General features: G+C 32.6%; 2 protein-coding genes across 11 annotated transcripts in view; both read left to right on the top strand.

Moving 5' to 3' along the window:
- Window positions 1-3,962, top strand: part of LOC143059490 (uncharacterized) — a 136,793-nt gene extending 132,831 nt beyond the window's left edge. For 7 of the 8 annotated variants that reach the window (XM_076233002.1, XM_076233003.1, XM_076232998.1 and 4 more), the window contains one exon: window positions 831-3,962. In XM_076233002.1, coding sequence (XP_076089117.1) covers window positions 831-917 — 87 coding nt within the window. In that variant the 3' untranslated portion in view covers window positions 918-3,962. The remainder of the gene's footprint in view (window positions 1-830) is intronic. The other variant, XR_012973487.1, reaches the window with a different exon arrangement.
- Window positions 3,963-9,633: 5,671 nt separating this feature from the next.
- LOC143058049 (innexin unc-9-like) lies at window positions 9,634-21,863 on the top strand. Of its 3 annotated transcripts, none has more exons than XM_076231515.1 (2): window positions 9,634-9,755; window positions 18,622-21,863. In XM_076231515.1, exons 1-2 carry the CDS (start codon window positions 9,742-9,744, stop codon window positions 20,210-20,212), a joined length of 1,605 nt encoding a protein of 534 aa, XP_076087630.1. In that variant the 5' UTR covers window positions 9,634-9,741; the 3' UTR covers window positions 20,213-21,863. The 3 variants fall into 3 exon arrangements, with proteins under 3 accessions (XP_076087630.1, XP_076087631.1, XP_076087629.1); XM_076231516.1 differs by lacking the exon at window positions 9,634-9,755 and adding an exon at window positions 11,333-11,399; XM_076231514.1 differs by lacking the exon at window positions 9,634-9,755 and adding an exon at window positions 16,317-16,390.
- Window positions 21,864-24,045: the final 2,182 nt, after the last annotated feature.

Genomic DNA, 24,045 nt, shown 5'->3' with positions numbered 1-24,045 from the left:
TTAAAGAAAACACAGTATCTAGCCAAATTTAAAAATGGTGCAAGTCCAGTGCCAAGGGTCAAGACAATGCTTACTACACTTCATGCAAAGCTGACTATGGGGCCCTAATTACTTGACCAAAAATATGGAGACAGCTACCCACCAGAAAGCCCACAACTCTATCAATTCAACACCTTCTTTTACAAACATGTTCAGTAGTGGTACTAAAGTTGACAATGTGGCTAAAGCAGAGGTACTTTTTGCCAACTATGTATGATGGATGATCACTTTATCTTTGAACTATATATGATGGCTGATCACTTTAACTTTGAACTATATATGATGAATAAATATTTGACCCCCCCCCCTCTTATCTTCTATTTTACTGAGTATAAATGGCTATGCAGGTGCTTGAAGGTATGAAATCATTGGGTTTTTTTAACAAAAAAGGAAGATATGCAGTTTAAACACACACAAAAAAACCATTGCGTACGTCGATAAAAAATCTCCAGTTATGAGGCCCAAACTCCAGCTGAAAATTTCCAAATCTCCAGTTGTGGCTTGACAACTCTGTCACATGTATGTGTGTACTGTAGTAAAACTTTATATTACAGACCCACAACATATATTTTATTATTTTAGATAAAGCAGACAAGACATTTCAATGTGTCCACTCTTGTTAATGAATTAAACATTTATTGTTGATATCCAGTTATGAACACTCTGTAGGATACTTTATCTTGTCCTTTGATCTCTAGTAGATGCTGGTTATTCCATATCATACAACAGACTTCAAGCTGATAAAAATAACTTTTGAAGAAATTGGTAATAATTCAAGTTTTATTTTGTAGGAGTTTCTACAAATGACAAAAGAAGAATTTTACGCACTGCCTGCATGGAAACAACATGCATTGAAAAAGGATGTTGGACTGTTTTAATGAAACTAGGACATACAAATAAAAAGTGGTAGATGCTACCCATGTCTTTCTCCAGTAATTGTAATAGTAGCTTTGTCAAGTTTTGTTCAAGAAGATGACAACCATACAACATCTGTCTTACTCAGGAAATGTAAAGGGCATTTAGAACAAATTAGGTTGAAAAAGAATGTAACTGGTTTAAGTCACGAAAAAGTTTGTAACAGAAACTAGTTTCATCAGAAATATTAAGCATTCATGAGAAACAGAATGGAAAAACATCTGTGTTACTGAATGCTTTAAATATGTTTTTGAAAATGGTTGACAAATTAAAACATACCAGTGATTCTCCAAAATCAAGGTCATTACTTTACATATCTTTGTTATTAAGTATGATCCAAGGGCAAAGAGAACAATTACTTATACATAAGAATGATACAAATACATAAAAGAATAAAAACGTAACTGAGTACCAATGGGGAGCAACATTTTAAAGGTTGAGCAGTTCATAAGTTGGATAATGACCCAGATGCATATTTTTTGTTGCCATTAATCCTATTGGAGGTTTTAGACAAAGACCCAGAATGCATCATTTTGTAGTCTTATTCCCATTGGAGGTTTTAGACAAAAATGACTTAAAACAGTGAGGTGAACCTTTTTGTGTGCAATATTAGATTAAGATCAAGAAAATCCTTCACATTCATCAAGCATTTATCACCATCTAGCATTGAAACAGCCTAAAGTAATCTGCATTTATATCTGTCATCCAACTTGTTTCTGAGGCATTTACATTGAGTCATGTGACTTAATTACATGTGTAGTTAAATCATGTGACTAATCTGTTTAATAACAAACAGAAAATTATGTACTTTGGGTGTTTTGTCAAAATGAGACGTAATTTCCCATTCATGTGATACAGTAGTAACGTCCCATTGCTTTTCCCGTAGTCATATGATACTTTTCCGATGCTCAAATCATCATACAGTATATATTGTCTTCCAAACAAAGAATTTTCATTTTTATGGAAACTTGTTCATTTCATAACCATGTAACGGACAAAAACCAAAATACAGTTTGACTTGTAGAATTTGTTAATAACCAGGACAGCAATGGTTTAAAGGATAGTTACTTTTACCTGTAGTTATTTACATTTCTCTTATCTTATTTTATTTTTGTTTTACAAGAATGCTAGGAAAAGAACCATTGGAAAAATATGAATTTTCAAAATAGGATTTTCAAACTATTGTGAAACAATACTATTAGATAAGTCATAAGATGTAATTGTAAATATCAAAACAGCTAAAAATAGATTTCTTAAAGAACATCAAGTTTCCCGTATTCTTCATTGTTAAATTAATGGTGCTTCTCTCCCCTTAATGATGCTGTTTATTGCAATATATGTGTGTACTATTGTTTGTTATTTTGTTCTGCTTGTTTGTTGATGTTAGCGTGTCTATGATGTATATCTTTGATAAGTTCTGATAGAGAGAGAGTGTTAGTGTGTATACATATAACTGTACCTTATTGAAGTTCTGCTACAGAGAGAAAGTCATGTCTATATGTCCAGAGAATGTATACTTGAGAGATGATAGTATACAGATTTTTTGACAACTTTTACAATACCCAAATATCACTAGGAAACAATGCATACTTTTATATCAAGATATGAAGTAATATAAACAATGTGAAATTGACTTGATAACTGGAAATAAAAGGGTTTAAGTCAGGTATTCTGCTGGCTGTCATGACTTTTTGTACAAGCTGCTTGTTTTTCTTTCATGGCAGGAATGTATCAAAATTATGTTTGTGAGAAAACAGTGGCATTTATATACAGTTCTATTATCATATTTATTTATATGGCAGATTTAAAGAACCATATCAGAAAAGATTTGAAGTTTATATTTTAGTGTCTGTATATTTGTGCATTCAAGATGTAAATTTGTATCTAATAGAGTTGCTCCCCCTTACACAAAGGCAAAGTTATCCCCCGTTAAAAGAATGATTTGCTGCAAGAACTTCAAAGCGTTTGAATGGTAATTATGTCAGGGGAAATAATTCTGCCTTTTGTGTCAGGGGAAATAACTCCCAACTTATATTTATGTTATTTTTGTATCAAAGATATATATCTAAGTAATGTGAACATATTGACCAGATTTTTACTGCTGAAGAATTTATTTTCTATTGATGTGCTTTCCTGGAGAAGTAAAAGAAATAATTATATTTTAAAGCATTTGAAACTGGCTTCTATCTTACTGTCAAAACTATACATTTTATTAAGTTTATTCAAAGCATTGAAGTTTCTTGAATAAATTGATGTCCAGAAAAAAACCACTGGCCCTGAAATGTTTGTTAAATTGATATTGTATGAAACTGGCAATTTATTAAGATCTTTTAAGCCATTTCACTAGACATTTGCTGAATTTTTACAAAACTTTTAAAGCTTATGAATATTTATTTTATTTTCCAGTTATGTGTTTATGGAATGTTTAGTTCATTGTTTTCATGATATATAAAAAGGCATCTTTTGAATGCTTTAACTTATATATATTTAATACTATAAACCAAGCTTTAATATGATCTCAGGGGGGATAACTCTGCCTGCTGTGTCAGGAGAGATAACTCTGCCTGTTTAGTCTGTGATGTCAGGACAGAAATCTCATTTTTGTCGCTATGATAAATTATATATTTTTTTGTAATATTACTAGTTCTGTATATTTTGAATCTTTATGACTGCTGGTGGTCCTTTGTTGTTTATGCTTTTGTTGTCTCTACTTTTGGTAAATTGCTGAATTATTGGTTACTCACAACCGACATAAAACTTCTAAGAAAGATACTTTCAAAGAAGTCTTTCATAATCGTAAAACTCAAAATGACTTTTTAAGTTCAGATTTATTTGTTAGATATATATAAACTGTAGTCATTGTATCCCTATAAATATGCAAATTACCATGGAGACATGTGACCTGTGATGAATTTTGTATTGTCACATGTTTATCATGTGATCATTTTTATGTTATGCAACAAAAAAGTGCTTGCAAATAAACTCATAATTAAAAGAAATTGAATATATCTTATGACTTTTTTTAGTTTATTCACAATGCGGCCCAAACGGTCTAAACTACTTGAACCCTGCGTTAGTATGCAGAAGTGGACTCAATCATGTTTATAAGCGGGGCACATGTGGCCCATAGACACATTCTCCATTTATTTGGTATTGCCTTGACAGAGTCAAAGGGAGACAGTCAACAGGTATTTGTTTTTCCAAGTTGGTGGCGGTATTTACATCCTCTTCAATGTGTTAGATTGTGGTTAGGTCTAGTGTAAGGCTACCTGCTAGTGGTAGGTCAATGACATTTGGTTTACAGTTGTTATATTAGTATTGGTTCATCTCATTTCTATGAAGATTATTTGGCATTACCCCATCAGCCATGGTTATAGGCCATTGCAATGAGAGTGTAGGTAAAAGTAATATCTCTGGTTACTCTGAAGTCTTTATTTGGTAAGGTTTACTACCCTCCTTTCAAATAGTCTAGTCCTTTAGATAGGTAGATAAGTTATCTGTCGGACTAGTCTACAAAAAATAGTCTAGTCCTTTAGATAGGTAGATAAGTTATCTGTCGGACTAGTGTACAAGATATAGTCTAGTCCTTTAGATAGGTAGATAAGTTATCTGTTGGACTAGTCTACAAGAAATAGTCTAGTCCTTTAGATAGGTAGATAAGTTATCTGTCGGACTAGTCTACAAGATATAGTCTAGTCCTTTAGATAGGTAGATAAGTTATCTGTCGGACTAGTCTACAAGATATTATATATACAATTCATAAGACAGAAACCCAGCACACCAAAACAAGATATTATGTTTTCAATAAATAAGACAGCAACCCATCAACTAAAACAGTATATTATATAAACAATTAATTTGACAGCAAACTCAAAACAAGAAAATGTATACAATGAATAAGACAGCAACCCAACAAACTAAAACAAGAAATTATGTATACAATTAATAAGACGGCAACACAACAAATCTGAAACAAGATATTAGGTTAACAATAAACATGATAAATGAGACAGAATCCCAACAAAGTTAACCAAGTTATTATGTACACATTTAAGACAGCAACCCAACAAACTTAAACAAAATATAATGTATACTGCTTAATTGATTATATAATGACACCCACTCAACAAAAACATAAACAAGAAATTGGGTATATATTTAGTAATATGTGAACCTTAAAAATCTGAAACAAGATATTTGGTCAACATTTAAAGAGACGGGAAAACTCCACTCCAAAAAATATTTAGAGGCCCACATATGGTCTAGTGATAGAAGTGTTCTAAACTATATGCCAACTAATAAATTGCCTAAGCTTTAGTCTTACCAAAGTGAGAATAAAAAGCAAAGACCAGTCAACAATACTAAGTTTCCTAATAGAACATAATAAAATGAATAAAAAAAAGCATCGAACTCTGAGGTAAATTGATAAAAGAGCACCTAAAGATACAAAAGGGACATTCAAACTATAAACAAAACCACAGACAACACCAGGCAAAAAAGGAAAATACAAATAACCGTAGACCAAAAGTAAACATAGAAAACTTTTAGATTGAGAAACGAAACTCTTTTAATAGTCGCTGATGAATCTTATGTAGACCAAACGCGCGTCTGGCGTACTAAATTATAAAACTATTAATATAAATAGCCTCATGGTTTCTATAATACAAGTAATTCCAAAGAAAATGGTGGGTTAAACTTGTTTTTTTTTTTTATCTTTTATTTATTTTTCAATAGTCAGGATTTTACAAATCCCTTACAATCACCACCTGACTATGGTTTTTGGGGTAAACATTAATAGTAATACACAAGACTACCCATTTTTATGCCCCTGCCATAGGGGAGGGGGCATTAAGTTTTATCCTTGTCCTTCTACAGGTATGTCTACGTCCCAAAGTTGGTTTCCGTTCTCTAACTTTAGTTTGCCTCAACCAAATGTTATTAAACTTATACACAATGCTAATTTCCACTAAATACAAATCAAGTTTGAATTTTGGTGGCGTCACTCTTACCGTCTTAGAGTTATGCCCCTATACAAATGGAAAAAATTTTCGTTTCCATTCTCTGACTTAAGTTTGCCTCAACCAAAACTAATGAATCTACTACACAATGCTTTTTATTACAATATACAGATCAAGTTTAAATTTTGGTGCCGTCACTTTTACTATTCTAGAGTTATGCCTTTTCAAATGGAAAAATTTCAAAAATAGCAATCATGTTAATTTGATTTAAATTGGAGTTATCTTCCTTTGTCCATAATTTTGGTGAATCAACTACAATCAACGCTTTAAAAATCTTCTTTGAAAATTGGAATTATCTTTCTTTGTCCAGAATGGTCGTTGAATCAACTTAAACCAATGCTTTATACAATGCAATATTTAATGTTACTACCAACTGATGAAATTAAAAGCAATCTACCATGCATTGCTTACGAGCAAATCGCCCCACACCTAATCTCCCCATATTAAAAGAATATAGTTATTGAAGAAAAGAGAAAGTTAAACCTGGTTTTATAGCTAGCTAAACCTCCCACGTGTATTCCATTATATTAACAACATTGGTTGGATGGTTTAACTATTTTTTTTTATATAGTTTCCCCCTACGAGTTGTGTGTGGTTAAATTCTATTCAAATTCCAATTGATATTTGTTGTGTATTTATATCCTAAACTATAAGACTTTACATACATTTTTGAAGTAACATAAAGGTTCCCTGTGTAAAGAGTTCAAACACCAATTAGCTCTAACAATGTCTCTCATAGCCATCTCAAAATGTGTCCTCTGAGATTTCTGTCGTTCTCTGATATTTCTGTCAAAATGATTTGTCTGATATTCCTGTCGAAATGTGTTCTCTGATATTCCTGTCAAAATGTGTTCTCCGATATTTCTGTCAAAATGTTTTCTCTGATATTCCTTTCAAAATATTTTGTCTGATATTCCTGTCAAAATGATTTGTCTGATATTCCTGTCAAAATGTCTTCTCTGATATTCCTGTCAAAATGTGTTCTCTAATATTCCTGTCAAAATATTTTGTCTGATATTCCTGTCAAAATGTCTTCTCTGATATTCCTGTCAAAATATTTTGTCTGATATTCCTGTCAAAATGTGTTCTCTGATATTCCTGTCAAAATGTTTTTTTCTGATATTCCTGTCAAAATGTGTTCTCTAATATTCCTGTCAAAATATTTTGTCTGATATTCCTGTCAAAATGTCTTCTCTGATATTCCTGTCAAAATGTTTTCTCTGATATTCCTGTCAAAATGTGTTCTCTGATATTCCTGTCAAAATGTTTTTTTCTGATATTCCTGTCAAAATGATTTGTCTGATATTCCTGTCAAAATATTTTGTCTGATATTCCTGTCAAAATGTCTTCTCTGATATTCCTGTCAAAATGTTTTCTCTGATATTCCTGTCAAAATGTTTTTTTCTGATATTCCTGTCAAAATGATTTGTCTGATATTCCTGTCAAAATGATTTGTCTGATATTCCTGTCAAAATGATTTGTCTGATATTCCTGTCAAAATATTTTGTCTGATATTCCTGTCAAAATGTGTTCTCTGATATTCCTGTCAAAATGTTTTTTTCTGATATTCCTGTCAAAATGTTTTTTTCTGATATTCCTGTCAAATGTTTTCTCTGATATTCCTGTCAAAATGTTTTGTCTGATATTCCTGTCAAAATGTGTTCTCTGATATTCCTGTCAAAATGTTTTTTTCTGATATTCCTGTCAAAATGTGTTCTCTGATATTCCTGTCAAAATGTTTTGTCTGATATTCCTGTCAAAATGTGTTCTCTGATATTCCTGTCAAAATATTTTGTCTGATATTCCTGTCAAAATGTCTTCTCTGATATTCCTGTCAAAATATTTTGTCTGATATTCCTGTCAAAATGTGTTCTCTGATATTCCTGTCAAAATGTTTTTTTCTGATATTCCTGTCAAATGTTTTCTCTAATATTCCTGTCAAAATATTTTGTCTGATATTCCTGTCAAAATGTCTTCTCTGATATTCCTGTCAAAATATTTTGTCTGATATTCCTGTCAAAATGTGTTCTCTGATATTCCTGTCAAAATGTTTTTTTCTGATATTCCTGTCAAATGTTTTCTCTGATATTCCTGTCAAAATATTTTGTCTGATATTCCTGTCAAAATGTCTTCTCTGATATTCCTGTCAAAATATTTTGTCTGATATTCCTGTCAAAATGTGTTCTCTGATATTCCTGTCAAAATGGTTTTTTTTTTATATTCCTGTCAAATGTTTTCTCTGATATTCCTGTCAAAATATTTTGTCTGATATTCCTGTCAAAATGTCTTCTCTGATATTCCTGTCAAAATGTTTTTTTCTGATATTCCTGTCAAATGTTTTCTCTGATATTCCTGTCAAAATATTTTGTCTGATATTCCTGTCAAAATGTCTTCTCTGATATTCCTGTCAAAATATTTTGTCTGATATTCCTGTCAAAATGTGTTCTCTGATATTCCTGTCAAAATGTTTTTTTCTGATATTCCTGTCAAATGTTTTCTCTGATATTCCTATCAAAATGTTTTCTCTGGTATTCCTGTCAAAATGTTTTCTCTCTCATAGTACTGCCAAAATCCTTTCCAAAATTTTAACCATTCAGTTGGGGAGCAACCGTTTAATTCAAGGAGGTGGGGTTAAGGTTTTTTTACTGAGTCAGAAAATGTTCTTCTTCAAAATTTAACACTAGACGTTATGGGGAAAACCTGGATTCGGAATAATTTTTTGTCATCTCCTTGTCCATTACTTTGTATCAAATTGCATGGGAACAGATTTCTTTTCTCTCGAAAAAAGCAATCGCGGCATTATTTGTTATATTCATGGTTGATATCGCGGCGTTTCGTGAGATTAGACGGGAATTTTCGGCACAAACTAATGGTATAATTTACGATGCATAATAAAACTACATTAGGAGTTGAATCAGTTATCTTATAGAATGTTTTATTGTTAACTTGTTTTACATTTAAAATACGTTCAAAACCATAGTATACTGAATGTTTACCTGTAATTTAAGGCCATGCACTAAAAACAACTTTTCTTGACAAATAATGGAGCGATCGACTAATTTGTTTCCCCCAAAATGAATAGAACACACGATTCTAGAGAATTGGTGAGAAGAAATTAATTTTATTTTTTTTTTAAACTGCTAATTTCAGAGGCAGAAAATATTTCTTAACAACAACTTTAATTCCACTGTAAATCCAAGATCTGATATCCTGGCTCACTGCTTGATATATCGAACAAGTATTATATGATCTTTTATTGGGTCAGGATGCCAGGCTAATTCAAGGGCTAGCAATGACATTTTGAAATTAAATTCATTCAAATGGAGCGATAGTTCAGTAAGTTTAAAAGGAATGGCGGTAAACATTTTTGTTTTCATGTTTCCGACATTTTTGAGCGAACAAATTCCAAAAACTATAGATTAATTGCCAGCCGTTCATGGAACTGGATTATAATCTGAGAAAAAACATTCAGCCAGCATACAATTTAATAATATCATTAAAATATTAATCAAACCCTGCTAAGATATCTTGCGACTACGTTACAATCAATAGGGGGTTGTTTGTTTAGTTTATTTAAATCTACACAAAGACCTTCAACAACAGATTATTAAACTATTATATCCTCGATTAAAAACCATAAAAGAAATATTTGACAAAAAAACTTTAACACATAATTATTTCAGTGTTAAATACTAAAATTAAAGTCACACATATACATATATAGATAGATTATCCACCATTTACACATGAGGAAGAAGAACGTGAAAATATGACTCTAAAAGTGTACGTATGTGTGGTAAAGTAGTTGTAGTATCTATATATCACTTTTAATACAAACGTTTGAAGAGAGAACTAACAGGTTAGGGGATGTTTGTGCTAACTAACATGTAAAACTCTGCCAAATTCTGTATGTGTCTGTCCCTAGTAAAGAGCATGCAGTTCAGTTGCTCTTACTTTGTAATGAGTGGTTGGGATTAGCAACTGGAATAGATTGCTATTTCAAGTTTGGCCATATATGAGGAGGTCGAGGAATTAAGATGATATATATGGCTAGGTTCCTGATTGAATAATAATTTTCTGAAACTAAGCAGATGTCGATTCTCCCCTCCCCAACCTCGGGAGTTGTTCATTGCTGTCTATTAAACCGGTATTTGTTTATCGTTTGTTGTTTTGTTATAAACCAAAAGTGGTTTCTCGATTGAATTGTTTCACACTTTATCACATCGGGTCTTTTTATAAATGTAAAGCTTTTTCTCATTATGAAAGGCAGTACAATAATCCGTGTAGTAGAGAGTTGTCTCGTTGGCAATCATACCATATCTTCTTTTTATATATATATCTATAATACTAAAATTACGAGGTCCAATTTATCAGCCGGCATCAGGTAAAAGCGGCATATCAAAGAATTCAACTTTATATATAGCTAATATAGGACAATTGTGTAGATTAAAAATTACACCACTCCAGACCCTTTTGTTTTCCACATAATTAATATTGCCAATAATTAACAAGTTCCGGGTCGAATCCGGTACCGACACCAAAAGTATATTCACCTGTTACCCATTACATTATCTGTACGTTCCGCATCTAACAGGCGCACCACCAAATGGTGTATTTGATTTTACTATATACACGGGTCATAATCACAAAGTCGACACAACTAAATTCAATCATTGTCAAATTGTTCCCTATTGTAGTTTTTTAGTTAGTAAAGTTTCTAAGATAACAATACGAATACTAAAAATTTGGACTAAGGCGTATAGGTACAGTTTTCAATTTGTTAGCGGGCATGACGCAAAACAGCGAATCAAAGATTTGAACTTTATTGGACAATGCTGTTGATTAAAAAATACTCAATTCCAGGACCTGAATATTACCAATAATTGAAAAGTTCCAGGTCGACGGGTTCAAACAGAAAGATTTGAAAGCAGAGAAAACTGTGTATCTTATAATCGGCACGACTTTATCAGATGACAATACCAATACTAAAATAAGGCTTACGCATAGTTATATACTTTAATTCAGTCACCGTGACGGACCCGCGATATCACGGGTGTGTTCTAGTATATATATATATATTAGCTTTGTTTTGTTGGGCTGCTGTCTCCCTGTCGTTTCCTTTTATAAGTAAGCACAACCCAACGTATTTCATTGTACGACTTGTCTATATTCATGTTCGTGACTTGCCCATGTTATTGTGCGTGACTTATTTGTGTGCGTAAGTTAACCTCTTTTTCTTGAATTAAGTATACACATTAAAAGTTGTTTTTAAAACAGATAATGTTTGTATATAGAAAGGTTTTGTACGAGGGAAAAATTATACAAATATTTAAAAAACTGTCGAAGCTAAATTGTAAAATGTTAAATATAAGTATTATCACATACCGATATTTAAATGAGATGAGATATAAACATGGGTATGAAAATGTAAGTACATGTATGTATACGTTTAATAAGTAGATGACCATGTGAAGTATGATTGTTAATGAAACAAAAATGTAATCATAACAAAGTAAATATCTACATATCTTTACATATAAAAACGAAGATGTGGTATAATTGCCAATGAGACAACTGTCCACAAGAGACCAAAATGACACAGACATTAACAACTATAGGTGACCATACGGCCTTCAACATTGAGCAAAGCCCATACCGCATAGTCAGCTATAAAAGGCCCCGATAAGACAGTGTAAAACAATTCTAACGAGAAAACTAATGGCCTTATTTATATATAAAAAAATGAACGAAAAACAAATATGTAACACATAAACAAACGACAACCACTGAATTACAGGCTCCTGAATTGGGACAGGCACATACATAAATAATGTGGCGGGTTTAAACATGTTAGCGGGATCACAACTCTCCCCCTAACCTGTGACAGTGGTATAACAGTACAACATAAGAAAGAACTATAAAAATCAGGTGAAAAAGGCTTAACTCATCAGATGGATAAAATACAAGTTGACGTGGCCGGGTACTTATACATCCCGACACAAAAAGACACAATTAATGAACAGATCTGAGAGTACTTGCAGTTATCTGACAGATAGTTCAAAGCCACTAACAACTAATAAAAAAATCATGCATCTAAGACTAAACTATCAATCTGTACACATCCAATCCGTACACATGCCATTTCAAGAATTGGAATGGCGGCAAACCGTTAGATTTAGTCTCGCAAGAGCATGTATTTCCCGTCCCCTTTTCACGAATGTGACCTACCGAATTAGACTTTTTACTGGGTGTGTACTGACGTCAGCAACACGATCTCAAGTTACCCTTTCGGAGCACCTGAGATCACCACCAGTTTTTGGTGAGGTTCGTGTTGCTTAGTCTTTAGTTTTCTATCTTGTGTTTTGAGTACTAATGTTTGTTTGTTTGCCATTTTCTTTTTAGCCATGGCGTTGTCAGTTTATTTTTTAGTCATGGCGTTGTCAGTTTATTTTTAGCCATGGCGTTGTCAGTTTATTTTTTAGTCATGGCGTTGTCAGTTTATTTTTAACCATGGCGTTGTCAGTTTATTTTTTAGCCATGGTGTTGCCATTTTCTTTTTTAGCCATGGCGTTGTCAGTTTACTTTTAGCCATGGCGTTCCATGGCGTTGTCAGTTTATTTTTAGCCATGGCGTTGTCAGTTTATTTTTTAGCCATGGCGTTGTCAGTTTAATTTTAGCCATGGCGTTGTCAGTTTATTTTTAACCATGGCGTTGTCAGTTTATTTTTAGCCATGGCGTTGTCAGTTTATTTTTTATTAATGAGTTTGAATGTTCTTCTGGTATATCTTGTTCCACTTTAAAAACAAAATTTTCCAAACTTCAAACTTCAAAATTTAATAAATCATTAAAATGTCAGCTTTCCTTATATTTCATATACTAGTACTAAGTAATCAGACCAAGAGATGTCGTAAGGGCTGCTATTTAACCCTTTTACAATGTTTAAGTGAAACTTTGTCTTCTCAGAAACATGTTTTCAATGAATAGAAAGCATAATCATTGCTTACAGCGTACTGATGCATTTTACTTTACAATTTTCCATAAAATTGAGAATGGAAATATGCCAAAGAGACAACAACCCGACCAAAGAGCAGAAAACAGTCGCAGGCCACCAATGGGCCTTTAAATCGACAAGAACAAACTTTCCATGCTTATTTAAGCCTCATCTCTATGTGTGCCAAAAAACATTGTCACAACAATCTGAGGGGTCTGTAGATGTATTGTTGCATGGCTAAATTTCTGTTCCTTTCAAATACACACATGATTTTTGCATTATAGTGTTCGATTCACCAGAATTAAACGAACGTAAATTATTTATACAATAAAACTCATAACATGTATCAGAAATAAGCTCTTCTTATGAGGGTAGCATATTTTTTTCTTAACCGATGTATACTATGACTCAAAAACAGTTCTTTTTTCTTTTTTAAAAGCACACTACGGCTTATTCTCAGTCGTTACTAATTTGGTATCAAACTGTCAAACATGCTCGATCACAGCCATCCATTAAAACATACAAAAATACTTCAATCTACAAAACAAGAAAAACAACTCAAATGAAGCATTATAAATAAACCATTACTTGCCACATAAGAAATATGAAGACTGTCTTGGTGATGGAAAAGGGGGACTCAATAAAGGCAAGGCAGTATTACGACGTATGCTACTCAACGTAAGGTTAAACTTCATAAAAATTCCTAATATTAAATAAAATTACTAGATATGCCGGGATAGAATAAAGTAACATTCATTTTTAGTGGAACATTGTTAAAACGTTAATTAAGTTCAAATGAAAAATTGTTTGCTCGCCCTTCTTTGTAAATATTTTAAGACAACATTTCATCATTATCAGGAGATAATTTCTTTTTCATATGCTTGAATAATTTCTCACTAAAGCATTTGACATAAGTTTGAAGTTTCTCGAATGAAGTGGTTGTATAGTGTTATGTTTTTGGGGTTTGCGACCACCCCATTACATGGAACGACAAAGGGATAGTATATGACACGAGCAATCAGTGTTACCATGTCTCATGCCAGTCTAGGACCACTAAATCATACTATGAGTTTACAAATGACAGTGCAATTGCTGTGGTTTTCCGAACTATTCAAAACTGATTCTTAGCACATCAAATCATTTCAGCGTTCTGTCTAACACTTTTCTTGCCAGTCCAACGTCTTTAAATAAGATAAGACCTTTATATGCACCGACTCTCGATAATAACAAGAATAGAAGAACTTCAAATAAAATGAAACACCTCTAAGACTACTAACGTTTACTTCCAATTAATCAAAAGCAAACAAGGCCAAGTACATGATCTCATAGAAAGCATGAACCCAGGTATAATATTTGGTACATAAACATGGGTAGACGACAGGATCACGGACAGACAAATATTTCCTACTGGATATACCATCTTCCTACTGGATATACCATCTTCCGAAAGGACTATCTTCCGAAAGGACATAAACTGTAGTGGAGGAGGGGTACTAATTGCGATTAAAGATACAGATATCAGGATACTTACATTTCAGAACTGCATTCCCTGCACTACTTACTGACTGTGAAATTGTTTGTTGCAAACTTGTCTATATGAGCTTATTGGGCACAAATCTGTATAATTGAGTGCATACTACAACCCCTAAAAATCCAATGAAAATATGTATCCAGAACTTTAGAGCAAAAAATATAAAAATCTTATTATCCAGGCTGGACTGGAAAACCAAGAGTGATAGTCCTCAAATTCGAAAAAAAGTCAATTGAAGCTTTGCGAGTATTGTCTCCCTTGATCCGGTTCATTATTTTAAATTTACGTTTAGTTATTTTTGAAGAATAACAAATTTATAAATTAAATAGATTTCAGTTTTTGATATTGGGTAAGAGTTTGTTATTGGTTTATTAAGAGGGTGTCCATGGAAAAACCAGGCAGTGGATGGCACATGACATATTTTGTTTTCAAAATTTTTTCATCTATTTCATATCACAAATTCATTCTTTCTCAAAGTTTTATTTTGTTTTTTTATTAACTGCAACAAACAAAGAGAAAAAAAATACATAGAAACCACTGAAAATTCATTGAAAAGGGGAGACAACTCTTTATTTTGTACCAGATTTTGTTGCATTGTTAGTGAACTTTTTTAAAATCATTTTCTGAGCCATCCACTGTTAATTCAAAAATATCTTTGACATATATATCCTTTGTATGATATAAACACTGCTTTGGAACCAAAAATTCAGTGGGAAAAAAATTATGTTGTGCCACCCATATAGGATTTGCCTGATATTTACTTGGACAGCCTCTTAAAGGCATAGACGTATAAATAATAACAAAAAAAAAAAAAATCACTCAAACTCATCCATCTGTGTAGTCGTCAATGTTACATGTAATTTGAGTTTAATTTTGTAATGACTCGCAAATGTTATTCTTTTTGAAATTCTGGTTTATTTTTTCTGTGCATAAGGGTATTTGTTTTTGTAACGATGTAAATCTTTAATCTAATGATTTCATTCACTAGCATGGTGTTTTACTAATGGAGGACCTTACTTTTTCTTCAGTGACCTATATTTCATATTAGCTAACAATAAAACTATTATGATACTTAACTTTTGTAAAATACATTCTCTCAACCTATACATGCATTCTTTTGAATGATACTCAAATAACATAACATTATATTATTTCTTGCTCTTATTTAAAAACTAGATAGATTTTATTTACATTCCCATCTAATAACTTTAATTTATAGGAAATTATCCCCAAGGAGGTCTGTTTATGTTGAAACTGTGTCAGGAATACAAACGTTTATATATTTCTTTACATATAATGATAAAAGTGTTATGCATATAGATGTTATTTATATGAAAGAAGAAGGTCTCATAATGCCAAAGTCGAAACTGGATAAGGAATACAAACATTCATTTACATTGTTTTGGATAAATGATAAACGTTCTATTTACATAGAATATTGAATAATAAACAAATAAAAGAGTGCATAGAAAACTAAAAGATTTTATGTATGTGAAAGAGGTAGCTCTATTCGGAAACTGTCAGGAATACAAACGTTCATATATATTTCTTTGTAGCTGATAATAAATGTTTTACGCATATAGACTATTGAATAATAGATATTTTTTTTAATTTATCTGCAAGAATCAGGTCTGTCAAAGTCGAAACTGTGTCAGGAATACAAATGTATATATACGTTTCTTTGTATATAATGATAAAAGTTTTATGTATATAGAATATTGAATCAAAGATATGAGGACATATATTTTGTACAGTTAGTCTTCCAATTCATTGATAAACAAAAGATCAAACAGACCCGATCGTACTTTCATTGTTTAGAGTGATATAGTTTTACTGTAGTTTATTTTTTCTCCATTTTTAACTAACTTTTATAATCAGGATGCCGTACTTTACGTTGTAAGTAACTTTTTTTTACAAAGTAAATTTTCTGTCGATTTAGGTACCGATCATTTATCTATTGGGAAAGGGGCATCAAATCTCCGCCATATGTTAGTTATCAAGAACCTTTCACTTGTCATATTTTAATGAGAGATTTCACTAGTTTTATACACTGATACATTTTACTGTAAAAGTATGAAGAGACATTTCACTATTTTTTTTTATCAGAAGACATTTCACTATAGTTCAAATTCCTGGAGACATTTTAAATAATAAAAGTATACGAGTCGTTTCTCTATTACAAATGTCTCTAGTTACAGATGATCACTGAATCAGAATTCGGCATTTAACATAGTTACTTTAGTAACTGATCTGGACTTTATCTTATATACTATCACTAGGATGGGTATAATATATTTTGTAATCATGACGCAACATAAGGTCCACTGTAACCGGGGATCATTCATGATTCTTACAAGGAAATCACATTGTCTCCGCCGGTACTCGAACCTGGCATCTTGTTAAAAGACAACACTCTAACCGAATGAGCTAAAGAAGTACTTCCCTATCTCAACCGCGTTAGGTTGCCTAAGTATCTACTTTATAGACTAAGGGAAGCAACTCAACCGCGTTAGATTGCCTAAGTATATACTTTATAGACTAAGGGAAGCAACCCCGCGTAAGGTTGCCTAAGTATCTACTTTATAGACTAAGGGAAGCAACTCAGTATCTACTTCATAGACTAAGGGAAGCAACTCAGTATCTACTTCATAGACTAAGGGAAGCAACTCAGTCTCTACTTCATAGATTAAGGGAAGCAACCCCGCGTAAGGTTGCCTAAGTATCTACTTCATAGACTAAGGGAAGCAACTCAGTATCTACTTCATAGACTAAGGGAAGCAACTCAGTATCTACTTCATAGACTAAGGGAAGCAACCCCGCGTAAGGTTGCCTAAGTATCTACTTCATAGACTAAGGGAAGCAATCTCATCACAGAACTTATATTTGCCCCACTCATCGAATTAAATACGGAAACTGCATTCCTACATGTATATTGAACTCATTACCAGGTTATTGAACCAGGTTCAATTCACAATTTTCTACATAAGAACATGCCTATACAAAGTCAGGAAGTTGACAGTTGTTGTCCATTCGTTTGATGTGTTTTGTCATTTGATTTTGCCATGTGATTAGGGACTTTCCGACGGAGTTCAGTATTTTTGTGATCTTACTTTTTATATTGGTTGTCCAGAAAGTCGGGCAGAAATCTATTTGCCTTTTTTTTTTGGATCCAACGACGAGCTGTTTATACATATTTGTACACCTTAGACTTTCAAGTGTTTGGGGTTGAGCATTGCTGATGAAGGCAAATCTAGGAGACAGATTTATATTTTTTAAGCACTTGTTGATTGTTTCTGAATCCCATTAGTGAATTGTGAATGTGTATATAAAATGTACTCGAATAATTCATAATAAAATATTGTTTACACCAAGGTAAATGTAGAAAACGATTCGGACACTCGTAATTAATGTGGGTTTTTTTTCGTTTTCAATCCATGTTCACTTTAAAGAGTTGTTTTTTGAATTTACATGAAGTTTCATTTGACAAAGAGTTGTTGTACTAATAAGGCAAGCAAGGAAAACAAATTGTACGAAGGTAGATGGTAGGATAAAAAGTAAAATCACAAAAATACTGAACTTAGAGGAAAATCAATTGGGAAAGTCCATTATCACATGGCAAAATCAAATAACAAAACGCATCAAAAACGAATGGACAAGAACTGTCATATTCCTTACCTGGTACAGGCATTTTCAAATGTAGAAAATGGTGGATTAAACCTGGTTTTATAGCGCTAACCCTCTCACTTTGGGTTGGGATTTCTTCCAACTTACTAGAAGAAGTCATTTTGATACATCGCAATTGTTTTGTAGAAAAAGCGCGAATGTCCTTTTAGACAAATAAGAAAAAAAACAAAAACAAAAAAACAACAACCCGATTAGATCATACACTATAATAGTGGCGCAAATGTTAATTTGATTAAGCGCAAACTTCATGTAGCGGTAAAGAAGAAAACAAATAAAGAACTGAAAATACATACTCGGATATGAAAAACAAAACAGTTATCTCTTCGCGAAAAACCCGTGTATTCATGATCAATGCAATTTATTCTTCCTCTTCCAGTAAGCGGCCACCGTCATCTGGTTGACTATCCTGACACATTTATTAACATCATTGTTATTTTTTCCAGATTAGACGAAACCCTTGAAGTATTTGGTGCCAGTTACCAGGACAGAGTTGTCTACGATGACAACTTGATTGACCGAGTCAACCATTATTATACCGGTATGATGCTGTTTATGTTTGTCGTTGTCATAGGAACACCGGAACTGGTAGGCACACCCATAGAGTGCTGGTGCCCGACAGAATTTAACAAAGATTACGAGGAGAATGCTAATTTCAATGACGTCGATGTCTGGGTAAAATATGTTAATTATATATGTTGGATTTCTAATACATATTACATCCCTATGAGCAAACCTGTCCCCATGAGTTACGAGATTCGACAAGCCAACAAGATATATTATTATCAATGGACGCCATTAATATTTTTGGTTATGGCATTTTTGTTTAAAATGCCGAGGGCGATTTGGAAATATTTGTCTACAAAATGTGGCGTTGGAATCAAGAAATTTATGACGACGGCAAAAGAAACACAGACAGAAATGTTTTTTGCTGCTAGAAGAACGCATCAAATAAATTTAGCCAATGCAGGACAACCTCCAATGGACCAGATGGATTTTTTCCCGCCAGGGTATGATATGGAAGTTGAACGCCAAAAAGTTTTACAAGCGCTAGGGAAATATATCAGTATTTGGTGTTCTGATGCAAATAAAGGTGCCCAGCTTAAAGAAAGTAGAACACGATTAAACAAACTGTTCGACTTCGGAATTGGAAGACATCATGGGAATTTCCTAATGGCACTCTTGATATTTGTTAGATTTTTGTATTTGGTTAATGTCGCTGGACAATTGATACTTCTGAATGAATTCTTAGCAGACGATTTCTACATTTACGGATATGACGTAATGGAAAAGTTTTTGGCGGGAAAGGATTGGGCTTTAAATCATAAACGATTTCCAAGGGTGACACTGTGCGATTTTGATTTGCGGCAGCTGACAAATGTTCAGCGTTACACATTACAATGTGTTCTTCCTATCAATCTATACAACGAAAAGGTTTTCATCGCACTGTGGTTTTGGTTGACATTTATTTTGGTTGTAACCTTTTTAAACTTCGCATTCACATTAATCATGGCTTTAACTTCGCGATCAAGGGAAAATTATATTATCAAATATTTATTATTGAACGATATCGATGTGCATGATGAAAAAACTGGTAACCTTGATAAAAAGGTTAAGCTTTTCATATACGGCCATTTAAAATTCGATGGAATATTTCTTTTGCAAATGTTGTCCAATAATGCAGGAAGCGCAATCACGCAAGATATCGTTCGCTATACCTGGGAAGAGTTCAACATCAACATAAACGAACAGTTTCGCATACAGAGAACCGGAAGTGAAACAAGTTCATATCGATCATCGGCTGCGTCATTACATAGCATTGGAAACTCAAGATCGTCTTCTGTAAACGGGTCGGGACTAACACATCGAACCGGAAACAGATATCAGATGAATCTGCAATCAAACACTTTCGCTGACTCTCAACAAAATGGCACACAAAAACATAATATCCGGGACTCATTTGTTTCAGGCGGACGTAGTCATGCGGAAGTGTCTACGGAAAAGAAAGTGATGAAGCCTAATGAAACGTTTGTGTAATTACAATGGAGAATCATGAAACATTTTCTAGCGTGAATTAAAACAATAATTTAAAATAAATCGACAATAAAGTTCGTAAATATCTCTTAACAGGAAATACATGTAGGATATATTTACGTTCTATAAACAATAAAGAGGGTATGACGGCGAGTAATTTTGTCAACAGTTAATTTAAAATTTAAGCTTAATTGAAACGGACGCATAAGGCGACATTTAATTTATTTGGATGTAATTGATTGATTGTTGTTTGCTTAACGTCCGATGACATTTACTTCATCCATATTCAGAAAGGAGAAATTTTTATTTTTTAGACCTAGAGGGATACAAAAGAAATGACGACAGGGGATTTTTTCTTCTTTCTACGAAAAAGATTTTCAGATTGCAAGTAATGACGGAGTACATGTATATAAGATAGAAATAGCATTCGATAATTGGTCTAGGTAGACATTTTTCATTTTGTTTTCTTTTAGCTCAATTTAAATAGCTAATGATAACATTTATTGAACAAGACCTATTTTCAAATTGTGAAAGTGCATGCACAATTTTTGATATTTTCTCCAAAAAAGTAAAACCACAAAAATACTTGAACTCAGAAGAAAATTCAAAACGAAAAGTCTCTCAAATGGCAAAATCAAAAGCTCAAACACATCAAACGAATGGATAACAACTGTCATATTCCTGACTTGGTACAGGCATGTTCTTATGTAGAAAATTGTGGGTAAAACCTTGTTTTAAAGCTAGCTAATTTGTCACTTGTATGCTAGTTGCATAAAATTCCATTACTGGTATATTGACAACGAAGTGTGAACAAAGTAAACAAAATAGGTAAAATATCAAAATAGGTATACAACATGTGCAGTAGTGACAGTCAACTTTGTTTTATAATTTTAATCACTATAAATTAAGACAACAGTAGTATACCGCTGTTCAAACTCATAAATCTATGGACAAAAAACAAAATCGGAGTAACAAACTAAAATTGAGGGAAACGCATTAAATATAAGAGAACAACGACACAACACTACAATGTAACACACACAGAAACGGACCAAGCATCAGACAAAATTCCACGAGAATAACAAATATAACATCAAAACCAAATACATGAATTTCGGATAGACAAGTAACGTGACACGTCTTATCGCAATGTGAATTTACACTAAAAAATAAGAGAAAACAAACGACGCAACGTTAAAATGTAACACACACAGAAACGAACTATAATATAAAACAGACAAATATGTTGCAAATAAACACAAAAATAAATCTAGACAAAGCACATCAGCAAAAATAAATCTAGACAAAGCACATCAGCAAAAGTGAATGACAAGAATACAAAGAACTACCATAGCACAATAACGCAATGACGATTTTCAGATTTTCAGATTACAGGTTAAGACGGATAGCATGTTCATAAGATTGATTTCACATTAGATAGCAATTTTTCATTTTGTTTTCTGTTAGCTCATTTTAAATAGCTAATGATATCGTTTACTAACTAAGATTTGTTTTAAATTGTGAAAGTGCGTGCACAAATTTGGATATTTTTTGCATAAGGTTCATAAGGTCATATGTTTATAAGATCATTTAGTTGTCAGCTACCGGTACGATAAATAAGTGCAACTGATTTTTTTCATTTTTTGCAAACTGTTGTAAAAATACATGCACTGAAAGATGTAAATTAAAACTTCGTGTTCTATAAAGTATTTATGTTTGTTTCCTTTAAAACAAAATACCGTCCTTAACAAAAGTCAGGTACCATTACCTAATCCGTAACATTTTTGGTTTGGCTTTACCAATAATTTGAATATATGCTAATGCTTTATAAAGCTTTATTTGATTTTACCATGTGATTATGGACTTTCCGAATTGATTTTCCCCTGAGTTCAGTATTTTTGTGATTTTACTTTCTTCTATGTAAATATAAAAATCAACGTATGAATTATTTCATTTTAACTGGAAAGACAACTGTGTTGTAACATAAGAAAGTTTTCCAATCGACACAATACCTTAACCTTTAACATACTAATGCAAACATATTTTTGTCGTTATTCGTCGTTTTTTGTAAGTATATTCGTGACTGCAATTAAAAAAGTAAATATGATACTATCAATGTTTTGATTACAAACCCGTGGCTTTTAATGCACTGGTTTTAAATTGGATAATAATTCTAAAAGATTATGATCAAATGGCTGATCTTTTGTAGGCTTTATAACTTTTAAATACAGTAAGAGGGTTAATAAGATTTTACCTTTTGTAATACATTGAAATATTTTAAGACTTTTTCAAATGTCCTGAAAGAGGATCATACAGGTAGGTTCAAGGGAAACGTTTAGTAACTTTGTTTAAGAAAACAATAAATCAATGTGTGTGGTCCGACAAAGTTACCGTGTCGTCAATTTTCCCATTCTTCTCCAATTTTCCTCCGTTTGTTACAGTAAGCATCAATCTCCTGTAGTTCCTCTTTCTTTTGTTTTGTTGACTTGTCTCTGTTGTGTTGTGTGGCCAAACCTTGAATCCCTTTACTTTCGATAATGTCATTATTTTTTTTTCTATACCTACACCAGGTCGGTCCCCCCTCACAGATGCTCAACTGGACCAACACATGATTGAAGTGCCCTTTATTGGAATCACATCGTCCTATATTTATAAACACGTGAAAAAAATAATTTGAAAATGCACTGGAATCAATTCTTCGACTTGAACTGTGTGTTAAAGTCTTACTTCACAAATAACAGTCCTTTGGTTCGAACACACGTGAAATTAAAAATAACAGTTGCTCGACATTAACCGTTCGCCATCTTTATTAATGTTTTGAACCCCGTTTATCAGCCAATTAATCAGTGGATACCTACTGATCTACAGATAGTCAAATAATGTGAAACATCAGTGATGCCAACAAATACAAAACTTCATATTTTCTATAACATCTGAATATGTGTTAAACATCACAAGGTCAATGGTCGAAATTCATACTGACTGCAGGTGATCTAGATGAGGGGCTCTCTAGAGGGAAAAATTACGACACACGTGTTGGGCAATTACAAATTTCGTTATTCTGTCAATATAATCAAAGTACAAGTGGGGGTTTAGCTAGCTTTACGAAAATGTTTAACCCATCATTTATTTCGAAAAATGTCTATACGAAGAGATATTTCGATAAAACGTTTGATTTTGTAAGTTTACCTGCGAATTGGAATTTTGTACTTTTGTTATATTTTTTTATTGGCATTTAAAACAAACATGTTTCCAGTTTCCATTAGATAGCCGGAAGTCAAATTGATACAAAATGCGAATGCACTTTTAATCGAACCAATGGTGTTTATATGTCTAACAAAGCCAATTGTATTCAAACACCTGACCCAACAAATGGTGTGCATACGTTACCCAAACAAATAGTATTTGTACAATGTATACATATGTACGTCGAATGCAATCCGTCCATCCCAAATGTATATACGCAAGATCAGTAATTGCTACTTTTGTGTGTTGCGTATCACAGTTGATATACTAGAAAGTTGCTCTCTTTATGGTAATGCACTTTTAAACTAAAAATAACGCAAGCATACTATTTACTCCACTTTTTGCTTGTACATGCTCTTAATTCCATTCTTTTACTACGACTGACATCAATTTTTGAATAGGATGATCTAATAAAATAATCACATACAGCATGTGAATTCAAACTATTTCCGTTATATAAAACGAGGAACGGTTATATATTCTTCTATGCTGAAAAACTAACGTATATATATAACCTTTGAAATTTACTCTCTTAGGACATCATTTCTATTTTATTTCCAAAAATAAATATGACAATTGATATGAAGATT

Source organism: Mytilus galloprovincialis, chromosome 14 (assembly GCF_965363235.1).
Source record: "Mytilus galloprovincialis chromosome 14, xbMytGall1.hap1.1, whole genome shotgun sequence".
In the NCBI taxonomy this organism is placed as follows: Eukaryota; Metazoa; Mollusca; class Bivalvia; order Mytilida; family Mytilidae; genus Mytilus; species Mytilus galloprovincialis.
The sequence above is the reverse complement of the archived record's forward strand: the minus strand, read 5'-3'. Positions and strand labels throughout refer to the sequence as shown.